We start from the raw sequence: 20340 nt of genomic DNA on the forward strand, positions 1-20340 counted from the left end.
TTCTCCCTCACTGGGTGTCAATTTTTCTCACTTGTAAAATAGGAATTATAATAATCATAATCCAATTTCTTAGAACTGTTATGAGGAAAACATGAGATAATTATATAGAATGCTTAGCACAGAACCTGGGCCACAATAAACTTCATACAAGAGTGCTCTATTTTCATTTTGTTTTAAATATTTTAATCTATTGGTCTCTGTGTTTTTCTCTTTACCTCCGCGTGAGCTGCAAGTCTCCTCCCGCCCTGGATTTCTTCTGCACCCTGCCCGTGGCTTCTCTTTTAGGGGTGAGAAAAGGGCATACAGGGGCCAGAGCTTCCCCTAAGTCTCTTCCTCTTCCTTTCTATTCCAGGCCCCGCCTCAGGACCCAGAACTCTTGCCTGGGGACAAGGCCTGGCTCCAGTCCTATAAATAGCCTCGAAAAGTCTTGAACCCCAAATATGTCATCCCTGGCGGGCCAGCGACTCTTGGGATCCAGGAGTCTCTGTCCCTAGACCCCGACCCTACAAGTTCCTAGCTCCTTCCTGCAAGACCCAAGTGTCCAGGCTCTCAGACCCAGTAGTCTGGGTTCCTCGGCCGCTCCTCTCTCAGGTCCTCAGTCCCTTCCCCCCTTGGGAACCGAAGGATGGAGCCAGCGAACGCACAGGTACATCGCCCCCTTCTGCAATACACCGCGCCCTCAGCTACCTCCAGCGTCTGCATGTCCAGGGGCGGCTCCGATTTGGGAGCGCGCCTCTAGATTCTAGTTGTGAGAAGCTACTCACTATTTTCCAGCCAATAGACACTCCGCCTCCTACCTCCCAGGGCTACTCTCGGTGCTTTTCCCTGGTTGGCCCCCCCCCCCCCGACAGCCCAAGGCGGACAGCGATAGGCTCCTGAAGACGCTAGTTTTGGCCAGTCCCGGCCAGTCTGCCAATAGGCCGGCGCCTGCGGAGTGCAGATCGCGGTCCGCTTCGCCGAGGCTGGAGCGCTAACGAGGCAACAGGCTCGGCGGGTCCGGCCGGGTAAGCCGTTTCCAGCACGCCCAGTGTTGGGATTCCGAACATAGCTTGGACGGGGAACGGTGAGGTTTGATGAGGCGGAATGGGGAGCTTAGCTGGGACGACCGTCCATTTTGCCATGTTGGAGAAACTGGCCAGGATGCCTTCTCAGATAGTCATCCATTCATTCCATTCCTCCACCCGATTCTCGTCAGCTGCGACCTGCCCTGCTCACCTGTCCGTTCGGTCCTTCCAGCCCTCATTCCCTCAGTCACGTATTTCCTCATAGAGCCATTCACTCACACTCGCTCATTTACACACTCACCCACCCATTACTCAGACGTGTCCTGAGGCTTCCGGTGTGCCAGGCCTCCTGCTGGGCGATGGTGGTGACCAAGATGAGTCACCACCTCAAGGTCCAGGGTCAGATGGATGGGCAGACCCACACATTGATGGGGAGGAGTGTGCAGAGGTAGGGGAGTCCAGGAGAGGGTTTTTTTGGGTTTGGCGGGTCAGGAAAGGGTTTCCAGAGGAGGGGCCATTGGGGCTGGATTTTGGAGGAGCAGGAGGTGCCGTGAAGAAGAGTATATGGGGTGTTTCAGCCAGAGCAAAGAACGGAGGTGTACAGGAGGATACTGTGTGTGGGTGGCCAAGAGGCAGGCCAGTCAGGTCCATGTTGTGGTGAGGGAACTGTAAGGCTGAAAGAGGATGAAGAGGTGGGAAGAGGCCAGGCTGAGGAGGTTGGACTTTGTCCTGGGGAAAGGTAAAGCAGGAGACAGAACTGGAGAAATGAGACAGGAAGCCAGTATCCCGGAAGGTGGCTTGGGCTAGGACCCAGGCAGGAGAGGATGGGTTAGGTCAGGGGTAGAAGAGAGAAGGCAGAGATTCAGGGGGCATAAATAACATAATATAGGGTCTGATCGGCTATGGGATGAGGGGGTATACGGGACAAGACCCAGGGCTCTGGTCTGGGGGGCTGGGGTGTAATGGAGCCACCCAAGATGGAAACAGGAAAGAGGTGCAAGTTGGTGGGTGGATGACTGGTAGAGATGAACAAGGGGTCCTATGAGCTGGACAGGGGGAGCTGTGATTCAAGCCAGGGGGTCTGGACTTTGAGGGAGAGTTCTGGGCTATGGCTTCCTCCCCATCACAGGTCCTGAATCAGAAGTCACTTGAGTGAATGAGGCCCTCTGAGGCGAGGGTTCCCCTCTGTCCATCCCCTCAGGAAACTTCTGTGCTTCTGCATCTTCAGTCTTACCCTCCCTTCCTTCTCTAGCAGCACCAAAACATGTTTTGACATCTCTAAACACACATACACTCACAAACCACACCCCACATCAAGCTCCTTTGAATAATTTCTCATCCTTTTTACAGCAAAAGACTTGTGGCACCCACTGGCTTGATCTGTTACCTTCCACTCCCTCTTCAACCTTCATCTGGCTGCCCACCTTCCTTGACCCTGGATGTACCTGCACATTGCTGAGGCCTGAGGATAACATTTCTGTCCTCATCTGGCCCAGACCACTCCCTCCCACGTGAAATCCCCTTTGCTTTACATCCTCTTCTTTCCTAGTTAGCTTCTTCCTTCTTCAGCTGCTCCTTAGAACCCTTCAGGACTCAGCCTTTCAGTGCCTGCCCCTGTATGGGGCCATTGTCCTTGGGGCTCTCTCTGTCCTCCCTCTGTCATCCCCCCATCCATTCCTCTGAGGCACTAGTTCTAGTGCCTCAGCTCCAGCTAGAAGTGAGCACCTAGCTTGCTCTCTTGCATGTTCCCCAGATTGTCTCACAAAAAACCTTTTGATTTCTCCGTGTGCAATACAGCCCTCGGCACCTGCCATCCCCCTTGTACACACCTGAGCCTCCTGCTAGTAAAGAGACAGGCTCACTGTCCACCTGCTGCCCTGGCCGGACCTGAGTGTCATCTTTGTCCCCTTGTTCTCCTGTAACCTCTGCTCCACCCTCAATAAGTTCTATTCACAACCTCAGTTCTGGCTCTGGGATCTGCTCCACCTCTATCCCTACTTACTCCCTATCCATGAGGCCTCTGCCCTAGCTCAGGCCATGTCCCCAGCCTCCTCCATTGCCTCCCGGCTCCAGTCTAGACCTTTTCAGTCCTTCCCCCACTGTCCCAGCCGGCTCTCTCAGTCCTGTCCCTCTCCTGTTCAAAGCCCTTCTGTAAGCTTCCACTATCCTCCAGTTATAATCCAAATTGCACACCAGGCCCTTTGTGATCCATTCCTGCTGACCACTCCAGGCCCCTCAGGCCACTCCCCACTTTGCACCTGACCTTTTGGCCAGGCACAGGCTTTGATCACTGCCCATTTTCTCTCACAACTTTGAATGTTTCTTCTGCCTAGCAAACTTGTGCTCATCCTTTTAAGTGAATCTCAGATCACCTCCTCTGTGAAGCCCTCTTTGACCACCATAGATGGAGCCCATGGTGGCGGTGACAGCCTGGTCTGGGTTTCTTTCCTCACCCTCCCTGAGTTCCTTGAGGGCAGGCCCTAGGGAGAAATCATCTGCTCCAAACCCAGGGTCTACAAAAGGGTGAAGTATCAGAATCTTGGTTGAGGGACTGAGTGATGGCTGTATCTGGGCAGAGCTTAGACTTCCAGTATTTGGGGTGACCAGTTTGTTTCTGGTTTCTTGTTAGCTTTGCTCCAGTTCTCTAGGGAGTGGGGTTTTCTTTTCCTGGAGTGTGCTGGGACTGGGTTTACAGAGGGGAGTAGCAGAGGACCCAGAGTCCTCTGGCACCAGACCCGGATTAAGTCTGAGGGGAAGGTGGGTCTGTGTTAGTCGAGAGCACGGTCTCTCAGCACCCAAGAATCCTGGCCCGCAGGCGAGAGCTCTCCTTGCTCAGGACGCAGAAGTTGGGCCCCCAGCCTTACACTGTCCAGTCCTAGGTTTCTTGGGGCTCAGCAGCAGAGTCCGATGCTGCCCCCTGGTGGGCAAACCCTCATACTACTTGCGAGAGGCCAAACTAATTAAATACTTTTATTTACAAACAAACAAAAACAAACTGACCGGCAAGGTAGGGCCAGGGCCCGGCCCCTGTGGCGGTTGTAGAAGCAGCAGCAGACGGCGGTGGTGGAGCGCAGGCCCAGCTGACCCAGAGGCTGGTTGGTGCGCGCCCCGCCCCCCACCCCAAGCCAGGGTCTCGGCTTTCGGCCCCGCCCCCTTTGCTGTACCCCGACTTAAGGCATAGCCTGTTCCCTTCCCACCCGGCCCCAGGGACAGGTCGGATGGGCCAGGGACCCCTCCCCGGGGTCCCACCGCCCGGGACCCGGCGCGTATTCACCACGCAAGCCCGCTGAGATGGGAACAAGAGGCCTTTAGTGTCTTCCCCCGCGGCCCCCACGTCTCCATGCTGCCCGGCTCAGATCGGGGGCGAGGCGGGCACGGCGGTGCCGGGTGGAGTGAGGATCAGGCGGATGCGCTCCACGCACAGAGCGGCGGCCTGCCGCGTCTCCCGGCACAGCGCCGCCAGGCTCAGGAAGCCATGCGGTAGGTCCTCCACCACGCGCAGCGTCACGAGCTTGTCCAGGCTGCGGAGCCGCCGCGCGAACATGACCGAGTCGTCCAGCATGGGGTCCAGCGCGCACGCCTGCGGGAGGGCGCGGGTGGGGCACAGGGACCAGGCGGTAGGAGACATCGGGGGTGGGGGTGGGAGTTGGAGAATGAGCTTATCTGGCCTCTGCCCAGCTTCAACCTTCTCCCAGAGACCCACGGTGTCTTTTCCCTTTCCCCAACTCTCCAAGCCCAGGGGCCACCCCCAATGCCCTTTGGTGCTCAACAAGACTGCCAAATAAATGAGAGCCCTGACTGCTTTGCGTCTTCCCATAGCCAAGAAATACCTTCTGGAGGTCCACCTCGCCCTTCTGGCTGGGCTACCCACTTTTTCCAGCTCTGCTTTTGTGAGCTCTCTTCCCCAGGTGCACCTGCGCCCCACCCACCACACTCTTTGCCCGTTTGGTGCTCACCACGATGTGCACGGGCGGCAGGCTCTGCAGCATGCTGTCAGGTGCCAGCAGCGGTGACATAAAGGGATTCTTGGAGATGGGTGATGAGTAGAGGGGCATCCGCGTGGCACCCTGGCTCGATCGCCTTGGGTGAAAGCCTTCAGGAAAGGCGATACCCCCGCCATGGGCTTTGTCCTTGGTGCTCTGCTCACCTCGGACCTCAGCCTCCTCAGATGCATCCTCAGACCGCAGTAAGAAGCTGACGTCAGAGGGCGTGGAGGGGCCAAGTGTCTCCCCAGACAGTGACAACTCTGGGGTGTCAGTTATCTTGGAGCTTCCCCTTAGGCTCAGGTCATGCAGGGTCAGGTTCTTAAGGGAGTCGGTGCCCAGTGGGGTCTCAGGCTGGGCCAGCGCTGCCTCTGACACGCTGCGTCGCATTGGCTCTGCGAGAGGAGCAGGGTCAGGGAGTGAGCTGGGGCGATGGATCTGCCTGACTGGTTGGTTGGGTGTGTGGGTGGCTCTCAGGAAAGTTCATGGGAAGGGCAGGGGCCTCTGGCGGAGGAGCTGCATCCTAGGGCTGTGAAGGCCTGGGGTGTTCCCCCAGACTCCCTCCTTGGGGGTGGGTGGGGAGCTCCAAGTGCCCCAGGCTGCAACTCCAAGGGGGAGGTGGCAGGAGTCACATGGTTATGGAGGTGGAGGTGTCCCAGTGAAAAGGTGGACGTGTGCGTGTGGCTGTCTATGTGTGTGGTGACTGGGAAGGTTAAGTGCAAGTCAGTTTGCTTCTGGGAGCCTCGGTTTCCTCCTCTGTAAAAAGGGGAATCAATCCTATCCTTACTACCATAGGAAGTGGAGAGGACTCAGGGGGGTTAGGTATTGCTACCCCGAGGTCATAATATATCAGTATTACCAGGCCTGGTGCCCTGTTCAGCCATCTCCCAGGCCTCAGCACGAGGTCCAGCCAGCTTTGTCTGGCCACTTGACACAGAGGGTGTGAATGGATCAAAGTGGAGTAATGAGTAGGCCCGCATGGCATGAAAGGAGGCTCTGTTCACAGCAAGCTAAAACGTCTGGGGGGCCTATTTGGTTCCCAGAGGTCCCACATCTGTAGCCACATAGATCTGCTTCCCAAATTGCCTTCATGTTTCTCAGCTTTATCCCTTCCCTGTGAGTGACCAGGCAAGCAAGTGCCCAAATGCCAAGGGAGTGCTTCCAGCCCACCCGGTGTGCCCACTTTGGCCTCAGCTCCATTACATATATCAGAGCCACTGCTTACCCCTTGGGCCAGGATGCTATGTTTTTCAGTTTTTCACTTGTCTTCATAAATCCATGAAGGCAAAAAGCAAGATGATATGAGTATAACTGTGTAAGTGCTCTGTGATCCAGATGGCCACTGGGGCAGACTGTTAACTCAGAGGCATAGGGCACAGCTCTTCAGGGGTGCCAGCTTGCTCAGGGAGTACCTGCCGGGCAGCTTTGTGTAGGGTGCTTGGCACCAGTAAGGATGTGAAGTACTTACAACCACTTTATGAGGCAGGTACTCTTATTGTGCCCATTTCACAGAGGAGCAAAGCAAGGCTCACAGATACTGTTACTTGCCACGTCACTCAGCAACCAGCAAGTACCTAAAACAAAGCGAGCTTGACTGGTGCTGCACTTGTTACCTTTATCCTATAAGGAAAATCCCAGTGCTCGATGGTCCGTGTGCCTAAAATTCAAATCTCTTTTAATTGGTTTCGTGTGTATTTATCTGCTTCCATTTGAATATCCTAAAATTAAAAGCTTAACTTAAAATATATTCAACAGGAATAATTTTCTGAATAATAGGGACTCCATCTACTTTTGAACATGCAATCACAATTACTCAGAAAATACTCTTGGTTTGCCCTAGATAGAAAATGAGTTGGTTGTGCTTTAAAATCCTTAAATGTTAAAAAATGGTGGGAAAAAAATGGATCCCTGAATGGAAGTGATTTTGGGCCGCCTAATGGTCCTGCCACCCACCCATGGTTGGGATTCTCCTCTACTTCCTGAGGCTTGTTCAGTGTGCTGGTCTCCCCATCAAACTCCTAGGCCAGCCCCTGGAGTGGGTATTACCCCATTTGCCTCTGTTAGAAGTCTGGAAAAAATCTAGGGTGGCTGGAATCCCTCCTGATGGCTGGAGGGATTGTGTGGTGTTCTTGGGACTAAAAACCAGGACATGTGGCAGTCCTGGGATCTGAAAAGTCTGACTCCTTTCCCAGGGTGCCTTTCAGAGAGAGGCTGTTTGGGAAGCTATATCCTATAGTTCCTGGGACCGTGAGATGACCTGGGGCACCAGAAGTCCTGGAATTTCTAGGATGTGGACTGTTGTGGGAAATCCAGGCTTTGTGGTAGAGACCAGGATCGAAAGGGGGCAGAGTACCCCTTGAGTGCCTGGTCCCTGAGTGTCCCAGGGCATAGCCCCTTTCCTGGATGGGTGTGCTAGGGGAGGGCTTCACTCACCTGCCACAGGCACTGAGTTTGTTTGGAACTTCTGCCTACTCAGCTCCAGGAAGGAGTTGAGCCATGAGGAGGCTCCCAGGCGGAGGTCTCGCAAGAGGGCGGCTGTGTCCCGCTGCACCAGCCCCATCATGCCCAGCGCCTTCTGATTGGAGTCAGAGTCGTCCTCTGTCTCCCCACCTATGGAGTGTATGTGGGGGCTGAGTTGGTCTCTTCCCTTTCTAGGCCCAGTCTCAACACCCAGAGCTTCAGGCATCTGTGCCCCCAGGGACCCGAGAGTATCTGATCACTTCAGGAGGAACAAGCAGTCTGAGATTCCTCTCCTTAGCCCCTCCCCAGTTAGGGAGCCCCTCTCCCTAACTCTCTGCAGGACCTGGGCATCCACGCACCTCCAGGCCCCAGCTCTGGGGCAGGGTGGGTGGGTGGGTGGCTGCTTACCAGCATAGGCGCTGACACACTTGGAGAGTACGCTGAGGGGCAGCAGCGGGTCCATGAGGCTCAGAAGGCGGGAGGGGGAGGCTGTAGGCTGCAGCATTGTGGCCGGGTAAGCTGCCATGATGCCATCGGGCACCCGCACCCCGTAGGCTGCTGCCCGAAGGGACACAGTGAAGCAGAGGTTCCCGCCTGCACTGTCCCCTGCGAGGCATATCCGCTCCCCAGTTGAGCCTGGTTTGGAGGGGGGCTTGGTCATGCCTGGCAGGGAGGAGCTTGAGCTCTGGGCCAGGAGCACTGGGCTCTTACAGGTGGCGTGTGGGGGCCTCAACCCTAAAATCTAGCCAAGTGTAATTTTAGAGACTGATAAACTGAGGTAGGGATTTGGACCCACTTGGGGGTTAGGGGTCAGGGAATCAGGCCGACTGAGGACATGGAGAAGCCCAGAGATGAGGAAGCTCTGGGAAAGTTTGAGGGGCTGAGGTCAGAAACAAGGAAGACTGGCAGAGGGAAAGGCGAGACCGAGGGCCCATTTCAGGAGGGCAGAGCATCTGCGGCCAGGAGATAGAGGCCCCCCACCCCCGCACCGCTCTAGGCCTCCCAAGGGGTGGGGAGTGGTAGGTCAGAGGAGCCAGAAGAATGGGTGGGATGGGTCAGGAGGCTGGCGGTGCAGGCAGCAGCGGTTGCAGAAACAGGTGGAAGAAAGAAAAGGCCAGAAGAGACGGGAGGTATGGGGGGTGGTGTGTCAGGGCTGGAGTGGAGGAGAGGAGGCAGGAGGAGGAAGTGGTTGAGATGAAGGTCTGGGGAGCAGCGGGGCCTGGGGAAAGTGGTGAAGCAGAGCTGGAGGAGCAGGGCAGGGGTGCAAACCAGTGGCAGAGGGCTGAGTGGTAGGGCATGGAAGGGGAGGCAGGTGCAAGGCTGAGGTCTGAGCAACTAGATGGCGCACCCCCCGCAGTCTGGGTTGGGGGCTTTAGCAGGTTGGGGCTGGGGTGGGAAACGGGTGGCACTGAGGGCTGGGCTCACCCAGGAAGGCGCAGTGCTTGATGGCCCAGCAGTAGGCATAGAAACACTCCTCCAGCGCGCGGGGAAAGGGGGCCTCGGGGGCCAGGGAGTAGTCGATGGAGAGGATGGGGACACCCAGCTCCTGGGCCCAGCTCTTGAGGTAGGGCTCATGGGACTTGGAGGTCTGGGCCACGAAGCCACCACCGTGGATATGCACTATCAGGGATGGTGAGCGGGGTGCCTGCTGGGGCCGTGGCCGCAGCTCCAGGCTCCGCGGACCCTCGGACTTCACCAGGCTGCTGAGCTCCTCGCTGTCCTGGCGGGTGAGGGAGGAGGATGCGAGTGAGGCTGCGGCGGCCAGCTGGGGCCTCACCCCAGCAAGGGCATGTGCTCAGAGAGACAGGATGGGGGCGGGGCAGGGGTGGCATCTGGTAGGGGGGCTGTCTGTGCCCCTCGGCTCCTTACTTGTTCCTGGCACAGGCAGGGGCCCTACCTGTCCTTCACGCAGGTCATAGGAGATGAGCCTGACGAGGATGGGCCCGGGGCCTGTGTGGGCCAGTGGGGGTGAGATGGTGACCATGAGCTTGGGGTCAGCAGTCAGTGGCATTTCAAAGGCCTTGGGTGGCAGGCTGAGCAGGCGGCTCACCCTCACAGTGGCTGATGCCATGTTTGCTAGAGACTGGTGGGAGGGAACAGAAGGGGTGCTGGGGAGGGACTATTCATGGGGGTTCCCTTCCCTTCCCAGTTGTTTCCCTCATGTGCTGTCCCTGAGTGTGGAACCCTACAGAGGCCTGATGTGGGTCTCTGGGCCTCTGTGTCCCCATCCTGTGACAGGTTGGGGCCTTCACAGGGCCCCATGCTCACCGATAACACCTCAATCTCGGTGATATTCCAGAAAGCTTTCCAGAAGTGCACGTCTAGGTTCTGTATGATCCGTTCAAACTCAGTCCCACGCAGCTCTGGATCGATGGCAAAGCGGCCACTGGTGAACAGGGAGCTGGCGGTCACACCTGGGTGTTGGGAGTGGTGTCAGCTCAAGTTGCCAGGACAGGGGCAGGAAGGAGGGACAGGAGGGAAAGTGAGGCCACTGGCCGGCCCAGCCAGGACTCACCGAGGCCCGTTTCGTTGCGTTTGTAGTGTTCCCCGAAGGACACCAGCCCAATGGAGATGGTCTGCAGGAATGGCCGGATGGCGGGTGTGAACTGTGGAGAGAGGCTGCTGGGTCACCGGCCACCAGGAGAGGCACCCAGAGCAGGCGGGAACGAGGGTCAGAGACATGAGGGGGATGCGGTCATTCAGCAGACAGTGGGCTCCTCCTGGGTGCCAGGGACTGTTCTGGGCACCTTCATGGAGCTGATGTTGTCAAAGGGAAGACACAGTATGCACTCAAAGACAGTAGGTGAAGGGGACATGAGTGGTGACTAGAGGTCAGGCTACTTAGATGGGTCTCCAGGAGGGGATGTGAGGATGTATCCATGACTCGAGTGCAGACTGTTCCCTGCAGAGGGCGCAGCAAGCACAAAGGCTCTGAGGTGGCCTGAGCTTGGCATGGATAATGTGCATGGCTGGAGCAGGAGTGAGCCAGGGGAGAGGGGCAGAGGGTGAGAGACGCCAAGGGGGCTCATGTAGGGCCTGAGGAATTTGCATTTCTTCCAAATGGGGGTGGGACCATAGAGGGTTGTGAGTTGTGAGTAAGATGACATGGATTTCCTGAAAGTCAGCAAGAACAGAGCTCTGACGCCAGACAGGCAGTGGGGACCGGTTATGGGGCAGCAGGAAGACAGATGGGAGATGGTCAGAGACAGACAGGGCCAAGGACCTTGAGTCAGAAAGACAGCCAAATGGGGAGACACAAAGTCTGAGAGAGAAGCCGGGCATCTAAGAAAAGACAATGGGGAGACAAGATCAGAGAAAAAAAGCCACAGGAGGCTGGGCAAGGGGCCAGCCAGGTTCTTCCATTCACTCAGCAAATACTGGCCGAGCTCCTACTGCATGCTAGGCATTGAGCTGGAGCAGGGGCTGAGTGGGCCCCGGACAGGAGTGACCTCTGCCCTCCTGGGGCTGGCATTTTACAGCGGAAAACTGTCATGCAACACAGCACAACTGGGCCTTCAGAGAGTAGCTGTCAGGCGTGGCCCCTGGCTGGGAGCCCAGTGGGCCAGAGAGCACAGGGATGCCTGGCCACTGTGGCTGGGATTCTGGCCCGGGTGGCCCCAAGATCTCTCTCCTGGGACTCCAAGGTCACAGCCAGGACACAGGAAGAGCCAGCTGGCCCAGCTGGGCTGATCAATACTTGTGGGTTCAGCTTAGGTGAGAGGAAGTTCCCGGGAACACCCAGGCTGGGTTGGTGAGGACAGCCTGCCCCATGGGTAAGCACGGAAAGCTGGGTGGGATGGAGGCGGAGACACTGCTCAGCTTAGTTACCGCAGAGGTGGGTGAGGCCCAGAGAGGGTCTGAAGGGCTACAGAGTCATACAGCTCGATAACCCTGCTCGGGTTCCCTGATGTAGCTGGGGACCGGGGGACCTGCCACTGTCCCCAGATGGGGGCAAGTCAGGCCTTGGCTCTGAGTCTGGGGGCCAAATGACCCCCCGGTTTCCTGAGTCTCCACCCTCTTTCCCTTTGAGTCCAAGGCCTCAGGGCTGCCTCCCTTTCAGTGCTGAGATGAGCTGTGCCTCCCTGACGGTGGTTTGGGGGTGGGCAGAGAGTGAGAGAAGGCCTGTAGCTGGATGTCAGTGCCCTGGTTCAGGGAGGAGAGGGCCACTGTCACCAACTCAGATTCCCTCCTTGGAATCTTGATTCTATAGCCTGAAAACCTTGATTCTACAGCTCCTTAGGTGAGTCAAAAAGCCCGGGCAGACCTGGGTCCAATTGAGCAGCTGTGGGGCCCCCTCCCCTTGAAAATCTGTACAATGGCGCTAGCACCCTCCCTACCACACCCCCCCACCAGGCCTCTGGCACAGATGACCAAATGGGGCATGCTTTTTACAAATGGGCCTTTGAGAACAATACTGACTACCCTCCCAGGGGGTCTCTAACTCAAATGACTTCAGGGGCTAGAGAGGTCACATAAAAGAGTGAATGTGTCTCTTGAGCATGGATGATGGAGAGCAGTGGGGATCCTGGTGCAAAAAGCTGCCAAGATTTCTTACCACGTGGCAGATTGGAGACCCTGGCGTGGCTCTCTCTAGGCTTCAGCTTCCCCTGTCTGCTGTTTTCTGAGTCTAGGAAGGCTGACCATTGTGGTCATTCTACTATACCACAAGGTCAGGTCAGGGCCCCCAGGCGCCTTCACTGTGGGCCCAGAGGGGCAGGGCAGGGGGCTCACCTGGAAGCCCAGGCAGCGGCCATAGAAGCAGCCCTTGTGCAGAGTGACGTACTCACGCAGGAAGTCAGCAGTGAGCCCCTCGTCTCCCTCGAAGAAGAGCCCTCCTGGCTGGTTGGCGGCCAGCAGTTGCTGGGCATAGTAGGCCAGAGCACGGAGCTGGGTGAGGGCGGCCAGGTAGGCCTCGAGTTCAGCCAGGTTGTGGCTGGTGCGGAAGAAGATGCTGCGGCGGTTGGCAGCCACGTAGCGGGATTTGTGCAGCAGGTGTGCCAGGCAGCAGCGGGCTGTGTGCACCAGGCTGCGGTACCCATTGGCAGGAGTCTCTGCATCCAGGTCAAAGAGGTGCGCCACGCCTAGCAGGCGGCCCAGGAGTGGCTCCAGCCCCAGCGCCTGTTCCCGAACACCCTCAAAGACGCCTGACAGCCGCCTTGCTGTCTCCCCAGGACCCTGGCTCGAGAAGAAGGCCATGTTGTCCTCCGCCAGAGTCACCAGTGACTGGGTCATTGTGCGCAGATCCATGCTATGTGTGAGCCGCGAGGCTGTGGGCAGGTGGGGAGGCCTGTTAGGCAGGGCTGGATCTCCCCTTGCTCAGCTGGGAGTGCAGGAGTCCAGGCTCTACTTCGCTCCTCCGGCAGACCCACATCCGGCCCCAGCCTCCTGCTTCAGACCCAAGGGTGGAGTCTAGGGCCCCATCACCTGCCTTCCGTAGGACCCACAATCCGGGTACCCAGACCCTTTCTCACTTGTCAAGAGCCAGGAGTTTGATCCTTCCACCCCTTCTCCCTCAGCCCCAGATCCCTCTTCTCCAGGCTCAGGAGCCCCCGCTCGCTCCTATTTGGGACTCTTACTGGCTTCCTAGCTCCAGCATCTCTCCTGAAACCCAGGAGCCTACCTACCCCTCTTTCTTCCTTCAGGAATTTAGGCATCTGCCTTTATTTACTCCCCTAGGGTCCAAGACTCCTAGGTTCTGAGAAGCTAGACCCCGTCCCAGGACCCAGGAGTTCAGGACCCCATTCTCCCTCCTTCTCAGGCCCCAGGCATTGCCCACAGGCCCTTCCACTCCACCAATATTTGGAAGAGTTCAGCCCTCAGCCTGCCCATTCCCATCTACCTGGTGGTGTCCCAGCATTCCGGTCCCAAGCCCAATTCTCTTCCTGAACCCAGGAGCTTATAATTCTAGCCTTACTTAAAACTGAGGAGTTACTCCTGCCCCCTCCAGGTTTCTCATGTGGCTGTGGGACCCCCTCCAAACTCCAGTTCTCTCCCTGGTCCTTCCATGGGATCCCCAAAACTCAGTCCCACTGCTGGGCCCCCTGGCCTTTGGGCCTGTCCACTTGGCTCCGACTGCACAGGCCAGCCTGCTCCGCTGCCTGGAGCGGCACTACTCATCACTGCCTTTAACCTTGAGCGCACTGCGCCAGACCCTTGCTAAGAGCTTTCTATGTGTTTGCTCATTTAGTCCTTGCTAACCCTGCAAGGCCCAGACTGCCTTGGTTCATGTTTCAACTATTATTGGCAGCATCCCCATTTTACAGGAGAGAAACTGAGGCTCAGAGGCATTAAGTAAGGAGCTGAAGGTTGCACTGCAAGTGGCAGAGCAGAATTTAGGCCCCGGCCTCTGGCTGCAGTGCTGTTACTTATGCTGGTCTTCCTTCTGGGGCTTTGGAGGCTGGGCCTCTGGCTCTCACCCTCAAATACTTGCCTTGGATTAGGCCTGACTCCCCACACTTCAGAGTCCCCAGTGATCTTCTCTCTAGGATCCCTGTCCTGATCTCAGGTCCTGGACAAGCTGCCCTGCGCCCTTTGGTGGGGATGCTGCCCTCTGCACCAGTGACCCTTCCCTCCTGAAGCCCACCCAGCACCTTGCCTGGCTCCTGGGCCGATGGTGCTCTGATCCCCTGGAAGGTGTCTCCTCTCCCTTACAGGCCCTGGGACTTGGCAGCAGCCATTCCTGTCTCTCAGCTGGCCATGCACTCACCCCTCCCAGACCTCTTCTGAGCTCCTGGGCTGGGACTGCTGGACTGTGGCTAGCACCAGTAGCAGCTCGGGTGATAAAACGGGGGAGGGGCCCAGCCTGCCCAGGGGATGGCCACCGGCTCCACCTCCAGCCCAGAAAGGACAGTAAGCACCACGTGCTGTAAACAGAGAACGGCCTGGCTCCCTGCCCCCTCTGCACGCTCCCAGCCCCAGCTCAGCTGGAGTCCTTGTCCCAGGCTCCTCTGCCTTAGAGCCCAGAAATCTGGGCCTCCAGCCCCCCCATCTCTGATACAGGGAGGGATCCCCAGCTTCCTCAACAATTAAAAACTTAGGCAGCTGGGCCTCCTATCCCCATCTCCCTTAGGACCCAGGAGTCTCACCCCCAGTCCTGAACAAACTGTCCCCTCTCCCCCAGCCAGGCTGCCTTCCCTCTCCCAAGGGTGGATTCAGGCCCAGTGATCTCAGCTCCCGCCCCCCCAGGCTGGCCCTGGCACAGGCGGCCCCAGCTGTTGGGGGGAGTGAGAGGGTAACCAGCCCTTCCTGTCCCTCCTGGGAGGACAAAAGTCAATTAAGGGCAGTGCCAAGCTCAGCTAGGGGTCTGAGCCACAGGTCCTACTGTGTGGTATTCCATACCGGGCACTCTATACCTGCCACTTACCCTTCACAGCTCATCCTACTGTGACTGTCACCTCCATCTCACACATGGGGATCTAAGGCTCAGAGAGACACTTCACCTATGTCATTCCACATGCTCCTGGCCTGGCCAGCTCTCTCACCCTTCAGGTCTCAGCTGGTCACTTCCCGGAAGAGGCACCCCCTAACTGCTCCTCCTCATCTAAGTAATGATACCTCCATCATTACTATCTTAAATTCTTCTTTCTATAATTTTACACATTTGCAATTATATGTTTGTTTGCTGTGTTTGTTGTTTATCTCCCCCCCAGGGGCAGAACCAGGTATCATGGAGCTTTGGAGCTTATGTGTGGAGGTGGGGCTCTTTAGGAAAAGGAATATGAAATCATAAATACAAAATTAGGTACAGGGTCTTGGGAGGGGCTCCATGCCAGTGAGAGGCCCAGGGCCTCAGCGTCACTTCCTTGGCTGTAGGAGAACCCTGTCTCTCCTCCTTCATGCTTCAAGAAAGTGTGACGAGTCAGAGTGGGAACAGAAGCCAGTGAGTGGGAGCCTGGGGAGGGACCACCCCATCCCAGGACAAACAGATGGCTGGACACAGGCCTCTGAGGCGTGTGTTTAGGAGTCGGCTCTAAGTTTTGGTGGCTGTGACATTGGAACACTGGCCCAAGCCGCTTGCCAGGTGATCCTGAATGAGCCTGGTTTCTCCACCTGGAAACTGCACTTGATATCCTGCCCACTGAGGCCAGAAATGCGCCTGGAAGCAGTACCCCATGGGTGGCATTTTCCACGCATGGTCGGCTTTGTGGGTCTCACTTGGCCTCACTGAGATGTGTACTGGGTCATTTTTCTCTGTGGTGCTTACCACTGTCTAACATGCTGTATCATTTATTATTTGTGTTGTGTGCCCTCTGTCTCCCTCACTATAGTACAGGCTCCCTGCGGGCAGGGACTGTTTCATTCACTGCTGTACCCCAGCCCTGGCAGGGTGCCTGGGCCACAGCCAGCACATAGTACTTGGTGCTTGATGGACTGCGAATCCCACTCTATGAAGCTGCTGTCATTTACTTCCCATCTATGGGGCAGGGCTCTTTGAAGATGAGGGCAGAGGAGACCTGGACAGGATAAGTGAAATGCACAACGCAGTAGGGAAGAGGCCAGATTCCAGGGCCCTGCCCTTTGCTCTACTCCAGGAGGCTCCCTGGAATTAGTTGGGCTGGGTGGGGTGGGAGGAAGGGATGCTGAGGTTGCCAGAAACTTGCCAGAATCTCAGACAGAGGGCACTGGGGCAGGGCAGGCCAGCTAGGGCCACAGGCAAGGACTGGGGCAGAGGTAGGGCTGAGAGGTTCTGCCACCTGGGCACCAGCCCTTTGCCCTAAAGAGCCACAGAACAGCTGGACCCAGGCAGCCTGGATTTTGGCCCCTGGAGACAGAGCAAGGGTGAGAAGAGCAGTGGGAAGTGAGGACATGATGGGAGGAAGAGCCAGGTCTGGGGCCTGGGAGGGGCAAGGGCTTCACAAGGGGAGGCTGGGGTGGCGGAAGAGGGAGTATAGGCCACTCCCTGAGTGTATCTGCATAAAAGAGCTGCTCTAAAGGCTGCTGTGTTCTCACGTGCTTTATGTGAACTAACTCATTTCATCCTCCTCACAACCCATGAGGTCAGGGCCGCTGCAGATAAGAAAACAGGCAGGGAGAGGGGACCGCCCTGGGTCACAGAGCCAGCAAGGATGGCACTGCTTGTCTGTGCTGTGTTTCTGTGTGTCACTACTCTCCTTCATGTCTCAGCTGTGTGCTTTCTAGGTGGTTAGTTATGAGTGTGTCTGAAGTTCACACACATGTATGTACACATGTAGGTATGTGTCATGTCTGATTGTCCTGGTCTGTGTTTGTGGGAGGGTCTGTGTGTTTTCAATGTTTCTTAGCATGTCTGAAGGCACGTTTGTATGCATGTGTCATGGCCCATTTGTGTTTCTCAGTCTGTAAGTATATCTGCGTATTTCTCTTGGCCTATGAGATTGTGTGGGTATGTGGTTTTTTTGTTTTTTGGTACGTGTTTTTACGTGAATGAATGCATATCTTGGTGTGTTGTGTGGTATGCATCTTTTCCCATTTGCTCAAGCCGGAATGTAGGGCATCATCCTGGTCACCTGCCACTTCCATTCAATCCGTCACGAAGTCCTGTCCGCTCTGCCCCTAGGAACCTCTGGAACCTGGCTCTACTCCCACTTCTGCTGCCCCCTCATCTGGATGATTGTAACAACTCTTTATGTGTCTCTGATTTTGCCCCTTCAATTGCTTTTCCACACAGTAGCCAGAGGACCTTTCTAAAACTTAAATCTGGTTATACACTCACAACCTTTCAACACCCCCACCCTTGCTCTAAGGATAAAGCCCCAAATCCTGGATGAAGCCTCCCAAACCAGGCACCATCTGGGCCCCCTGCACGCCCTGCCCCTCTCTCCCTTCCCTCTCTTGCTGCTCTCTGCACACAGGAATGTGCTGCTTCCTTGGGCCTCAAGGTCTCTGCCAGAGCTGTCCCCTTGGCCCTCCCTGCCCCCTTGCCCAGCAGTCAACGCCTGCGCATCCTTAGGTCCAGCAGCACTTCGTTGGGAAGCCTCCCTCTTACATTTTCACAGGATTTCCCTCTTATTTATGATGCTTTACATCTGATTTGTGGGATTATTTGATTAATGTCTATGTTCCCAGCTCAAATGTGAGTCAGTCCTCACCATCGAGAGCCCAGGCCTGGCACAGGTGTTCAATGAATGTTTGCTGAACGAATCTGTGCAACTGGAGTATTTGGGGTTCAGAATCAAGGTTGGAGTACATAGCAGTTTTAAGCTCATACACTTCCTGCCCTCAGGAGGCTGGGGACAGCCATCTCTCTGCCTTCACAGGCCAGGTAAGGAAGCACAGGGGACCTCGGTCTCTCAGAGCCTCAGTGTCCTCGTCTGGGAAATGGGGTGATAATAACGACACTGGTGTCATGGTTACTGGCAAGGTCGAGATGATCAGGACAGCTTTGGACAGCCTGATGCCCTCAGGGTAAGGGTTAGGGTCTGATTCACCCATCTGGGACCCAGCACCAGGGCAGGGCCTCAGGAAATGACAGGTGAATCACAGAGCTTGCTTGCAGGAATAAGCCTCTAGAAGTAGGTGGGTCCATGGCTTTGTGAGTAGGAATGGCTCGGCCCTGTGCAGGGAGCCCTATGCAAGAGGAATCTGACTCCTCATGACAACCCTAAGGGCAGTATGATTATAATTATCCCCATGTTACAGTTCATGCCTTCCTCTACTCATTTACTCAATAAATATCTGAGTACCTGTGTGCCTGGCATAGCAGGCTCTGGAAATGTGGGGTAAACAAGGCAGACACAGCCTCACTCTTTAGGAACTCACTGTCTAGTGGGAATGACAGTATAATAGCCTCTGCCCCTCCAAAGGACTTGCTGTGTGCCAGTGCCAAATGCACCACACTCATTCAGACCTCAGACAGACCTTTTATGCCTATTTTATAGCTCAGAAAGTTGAGGCAGGGAAGAGGGAGCCTGTTGCCCACTGTACCTCAGCTCATAATCTGTAGAACCAGGTCTCTAATGTCCATGCTCTTAACATGGTCTATTCTGTCTGTGAGCACCCTGTCCTGCTTGTGAGGCTGTGTTTTGCAGTGCAAATGCCCTCAGGTCACAGTCTGAGCCTGTCTAAGTCTGTGTGTATGCATCTGGAGTCAACTCTAGTTCTATCCTTGCCTAATGATGCAGCCTGTGGCAGGGAGAAAGATGAGTCTGGAGTCTCTGGGCCTTGGGCCTATGTCAGTTTCTTTCCTGCACAGGAACCTCTCATAGGTCCTCATCTGGATTGACAAATACCTATATCTAGCAAGGACTTGATGTGTGCCCTTGCCTGAGGCTCACAGCATCTCTCTTTGGTCTGCCAATCTTTCTCCTGCCTGCTGAGATCTGTAAATATTGTGACACCCTAGGGAACCCAGGTGACAGACAGCCTTCCCTTCTCCCCAGGAAGGGTGTGGCAGTCCAAAGCCAACCAAGAGCTCCCTAGTCCTAGAAGGAATGGGGTCAGGAAGTTAGGCCCCAGCAGAGTCGGACTGAAGCAGGTGGACTGACAACAAATGGTTCAAAGGACTGAAAGGAGGATGGGGGAGCAGAACTGGTTTGAGTGGTACTGGCCCCAAGGCATTCCCCAGCACAGGGCCACCCTTCCTCCTACCGTTCCCTGACTCACCCCTAAATTTCCTCTTTGGGCAACAGCTTCCAAATCTCTTCCCCATTACTTTCTCAAGAGTGCCAACAACCTGAAAATCAGCACTTGGACCATTTCCCAGATGGGAAACACTGAAGGCAGGGGTTGCCTATGGGCACACAGCGAATACCAGGCCTGAGAGGGAACGCTGGTCCAGGAGACTCGCCTTCTGGACTCTCCTCCAAGAGGGTACAGGGGCGTCCTGTAGTTTCTCTTGGGGGATATTCCATTTCCAAATCACCCCTTTTTCACAATGGATCATCCCCATACCCACCTCCCGCAGGAAGGCAATGGGCTAGCCCACAGGCTCCCCCACTTTTCGTGGCAGTGGGTCAGTCTGCAAAGTCCCCAGTTTGCCGCAGAATGTCTAAGGTTCCTCTGGGCTGCTGCCGGTCCCCGAGCGCTCACCTTTGGCCTTGGCTTTTCGCCACCGCTGGCGGCTGCGGCTCTTGGACTCATCTTTGGTCCTCTTCAAGGCCGGGGCCCCAAGGGCCCCAGCGGGACCAGCACCCCTGGCCAACTCCATCAGTTATCCGTGGTCCTTGAGCTGGGGCCCATTTCAGCTTCCAGGCCACACCCGGAGGGCCAATCCTTACAGCACGCCACTGCGACAGCTGGACTCCGCCCCCAATCGCTAATGCCTAAGGCATGGTCACGCCCCCTCTCGCATTAAGGGGCCCGCGACCAGCAAAAATGCAGCCCCGGAGGCGGCGAAAAGCGTCCTTCGGGCAGGTCTAGAAGGGAGTCTCGCGGGGGTCCTGCCATCAGGGAAGCCTCGACATTTTGTGTTGGCTCTCGGTTTCGCCTTCCCACTCACCTTCCCACGTAGGGATCCCCTAGAACGTGACCCGGCCCACTCGCTGGCGGGGAAGCGCGGGGCGCCGCTGAGGCTCCGCCTGGGGCGGGGTTGGGGGGATAAGGGGAGGGCGAGGTCCTCGGTCACTTCAAAGCCAAGGCGGGGTGCCACCACTGGAGGCGTGGCTCTGCCTGCCAGCCGTTAGAAGAGAAAGCCCCGTCTTCTCCCCTTCCCCTGTCTCATTTCTCCAATTGCTCTTTCTCGGGGTTCTTTTCCCAGCACTCTCCCTCCCCGCAAGAAAGGAAAGGAAGTGGGAAGGAGACCGCTTGGCGCCTGCGCACTAGCCCCAAGTCGTGGGCGGTACGCCGCGGGAAGCGGTGGTTTTGGGAGCCACGCGTGCCTAGGAAAAGGCGGGAAACAGGAGGCTCGAGGCTCGCGCATGCGCGCACACTCAGCTGCCTCTCCCATCGGTCGAGGGGAGGCGGTCCTGTCTGCCGCG

The 20340-nt window shown here is 56.5% G+C and overlaps 1 protein-coding gene and 1 long non-coding RNA gene across 8 annotated transcripts; one reads left to right on the forward strand and one right to left on the reverse strand.

The window, feature by feature from the left end:
- The first annotated feature begins 823 nt into the window (after positions 1 to 823).
- Positions 824 to 15904, forward strand: LOC118918053 (uncharacterized). The gene is made up of 3 exons (XR_005026967.2): positions 824 to 1004; positions 9989 to 10118; positions 15715 to 15904. It is a non-coding gene; the product is annotated as an uncharacterized LOC118918053 (long non-coding RNA).
- Positions 3960 to 19976, reverse strand: LIPE (lipase E, hormone sensitive type). 7 transcript variants are annotated; one of them, XM_036896469.2, is made up of 10 exons: positions 19863 to 19976; positions 12179 to 12714; positions 9963 to 10053; positions 9716 to 9861; positions 9345 to 9530; positions 8873 to 9167; positions 7856 to 8083; positions 7421 to 7597; positions 4961 to 5382; positions 3960 to 4584 (listed from the first exon to the last, which is right to left on the reverse strand). In XM_036896469.2, the coding sequence occupies exons 2-10, from the start codon at positions 12692 to 12694 to the stop codon at positions 4357 to 4359; spliced, it is 2289 nt and encodes a 762-aa protein (XP_036752364.2). In that variant the 5' UTR covers positions 12695 to 12714; positions 19863 to 19976; the 3' UTR covers positions 3960 to 4356. The 7 variants fall into 7 exon arrangements, with proteins under 7 accessions (XP_036752364.2, XP_036752360.2, XP_036752361.2 ...); XM_036896465.2 differs by lacking the exon at positions 19863 to 19976 and adding an exon at positions 19454 to 19706; XM_036896466.2 differs by lacking the exon at positions 19863 to 19976 and adding an exon at positions 19320 to 19463.
- Positions 19977 to 20340: the final 364 nt, after the last annotated feature.

The sequence above is a fragment of the Manis pentadactyla genome, chromosome 15, assembly GCF_030020395.1.
Source record: "Manis pentadactyla isolate mManPen7 chromosome 15, mManPen7.hap1, whole genome shotgun sequence".
Lineage (NCBI taxonomy): Eukaryota > Metazoa > Chordata > Mammalia > Pholidota > Manidae > Manis > Manis pentadactyla.

Excerpts from the sequence above, each read along its gene's own strand:
- LIPE (XM_036896465.2), bottom strand. The coding sequence starts at position 19,571 with ATGGAGTTGGCCAGGGGTGCTGGTCCCGCTGGGGCCCTTGGGGCCCCG. Across the intron at positions 12,715-19,453 it reads GCGAAAAGCCAAGGCCAAAG|CCTCGCGGCTCACACATAGC; the intron begins GTGAGCGCTCGG and ends ACCTGCCCACAG. Across the intron at positions 9,862-9,962 it reads ACGCAACGAAACGGGCCTCG|GTGTGACCGCCAGCTCCCTG; the intron begins GTGAGTCCTGGC and ends CCCAACACCCAG.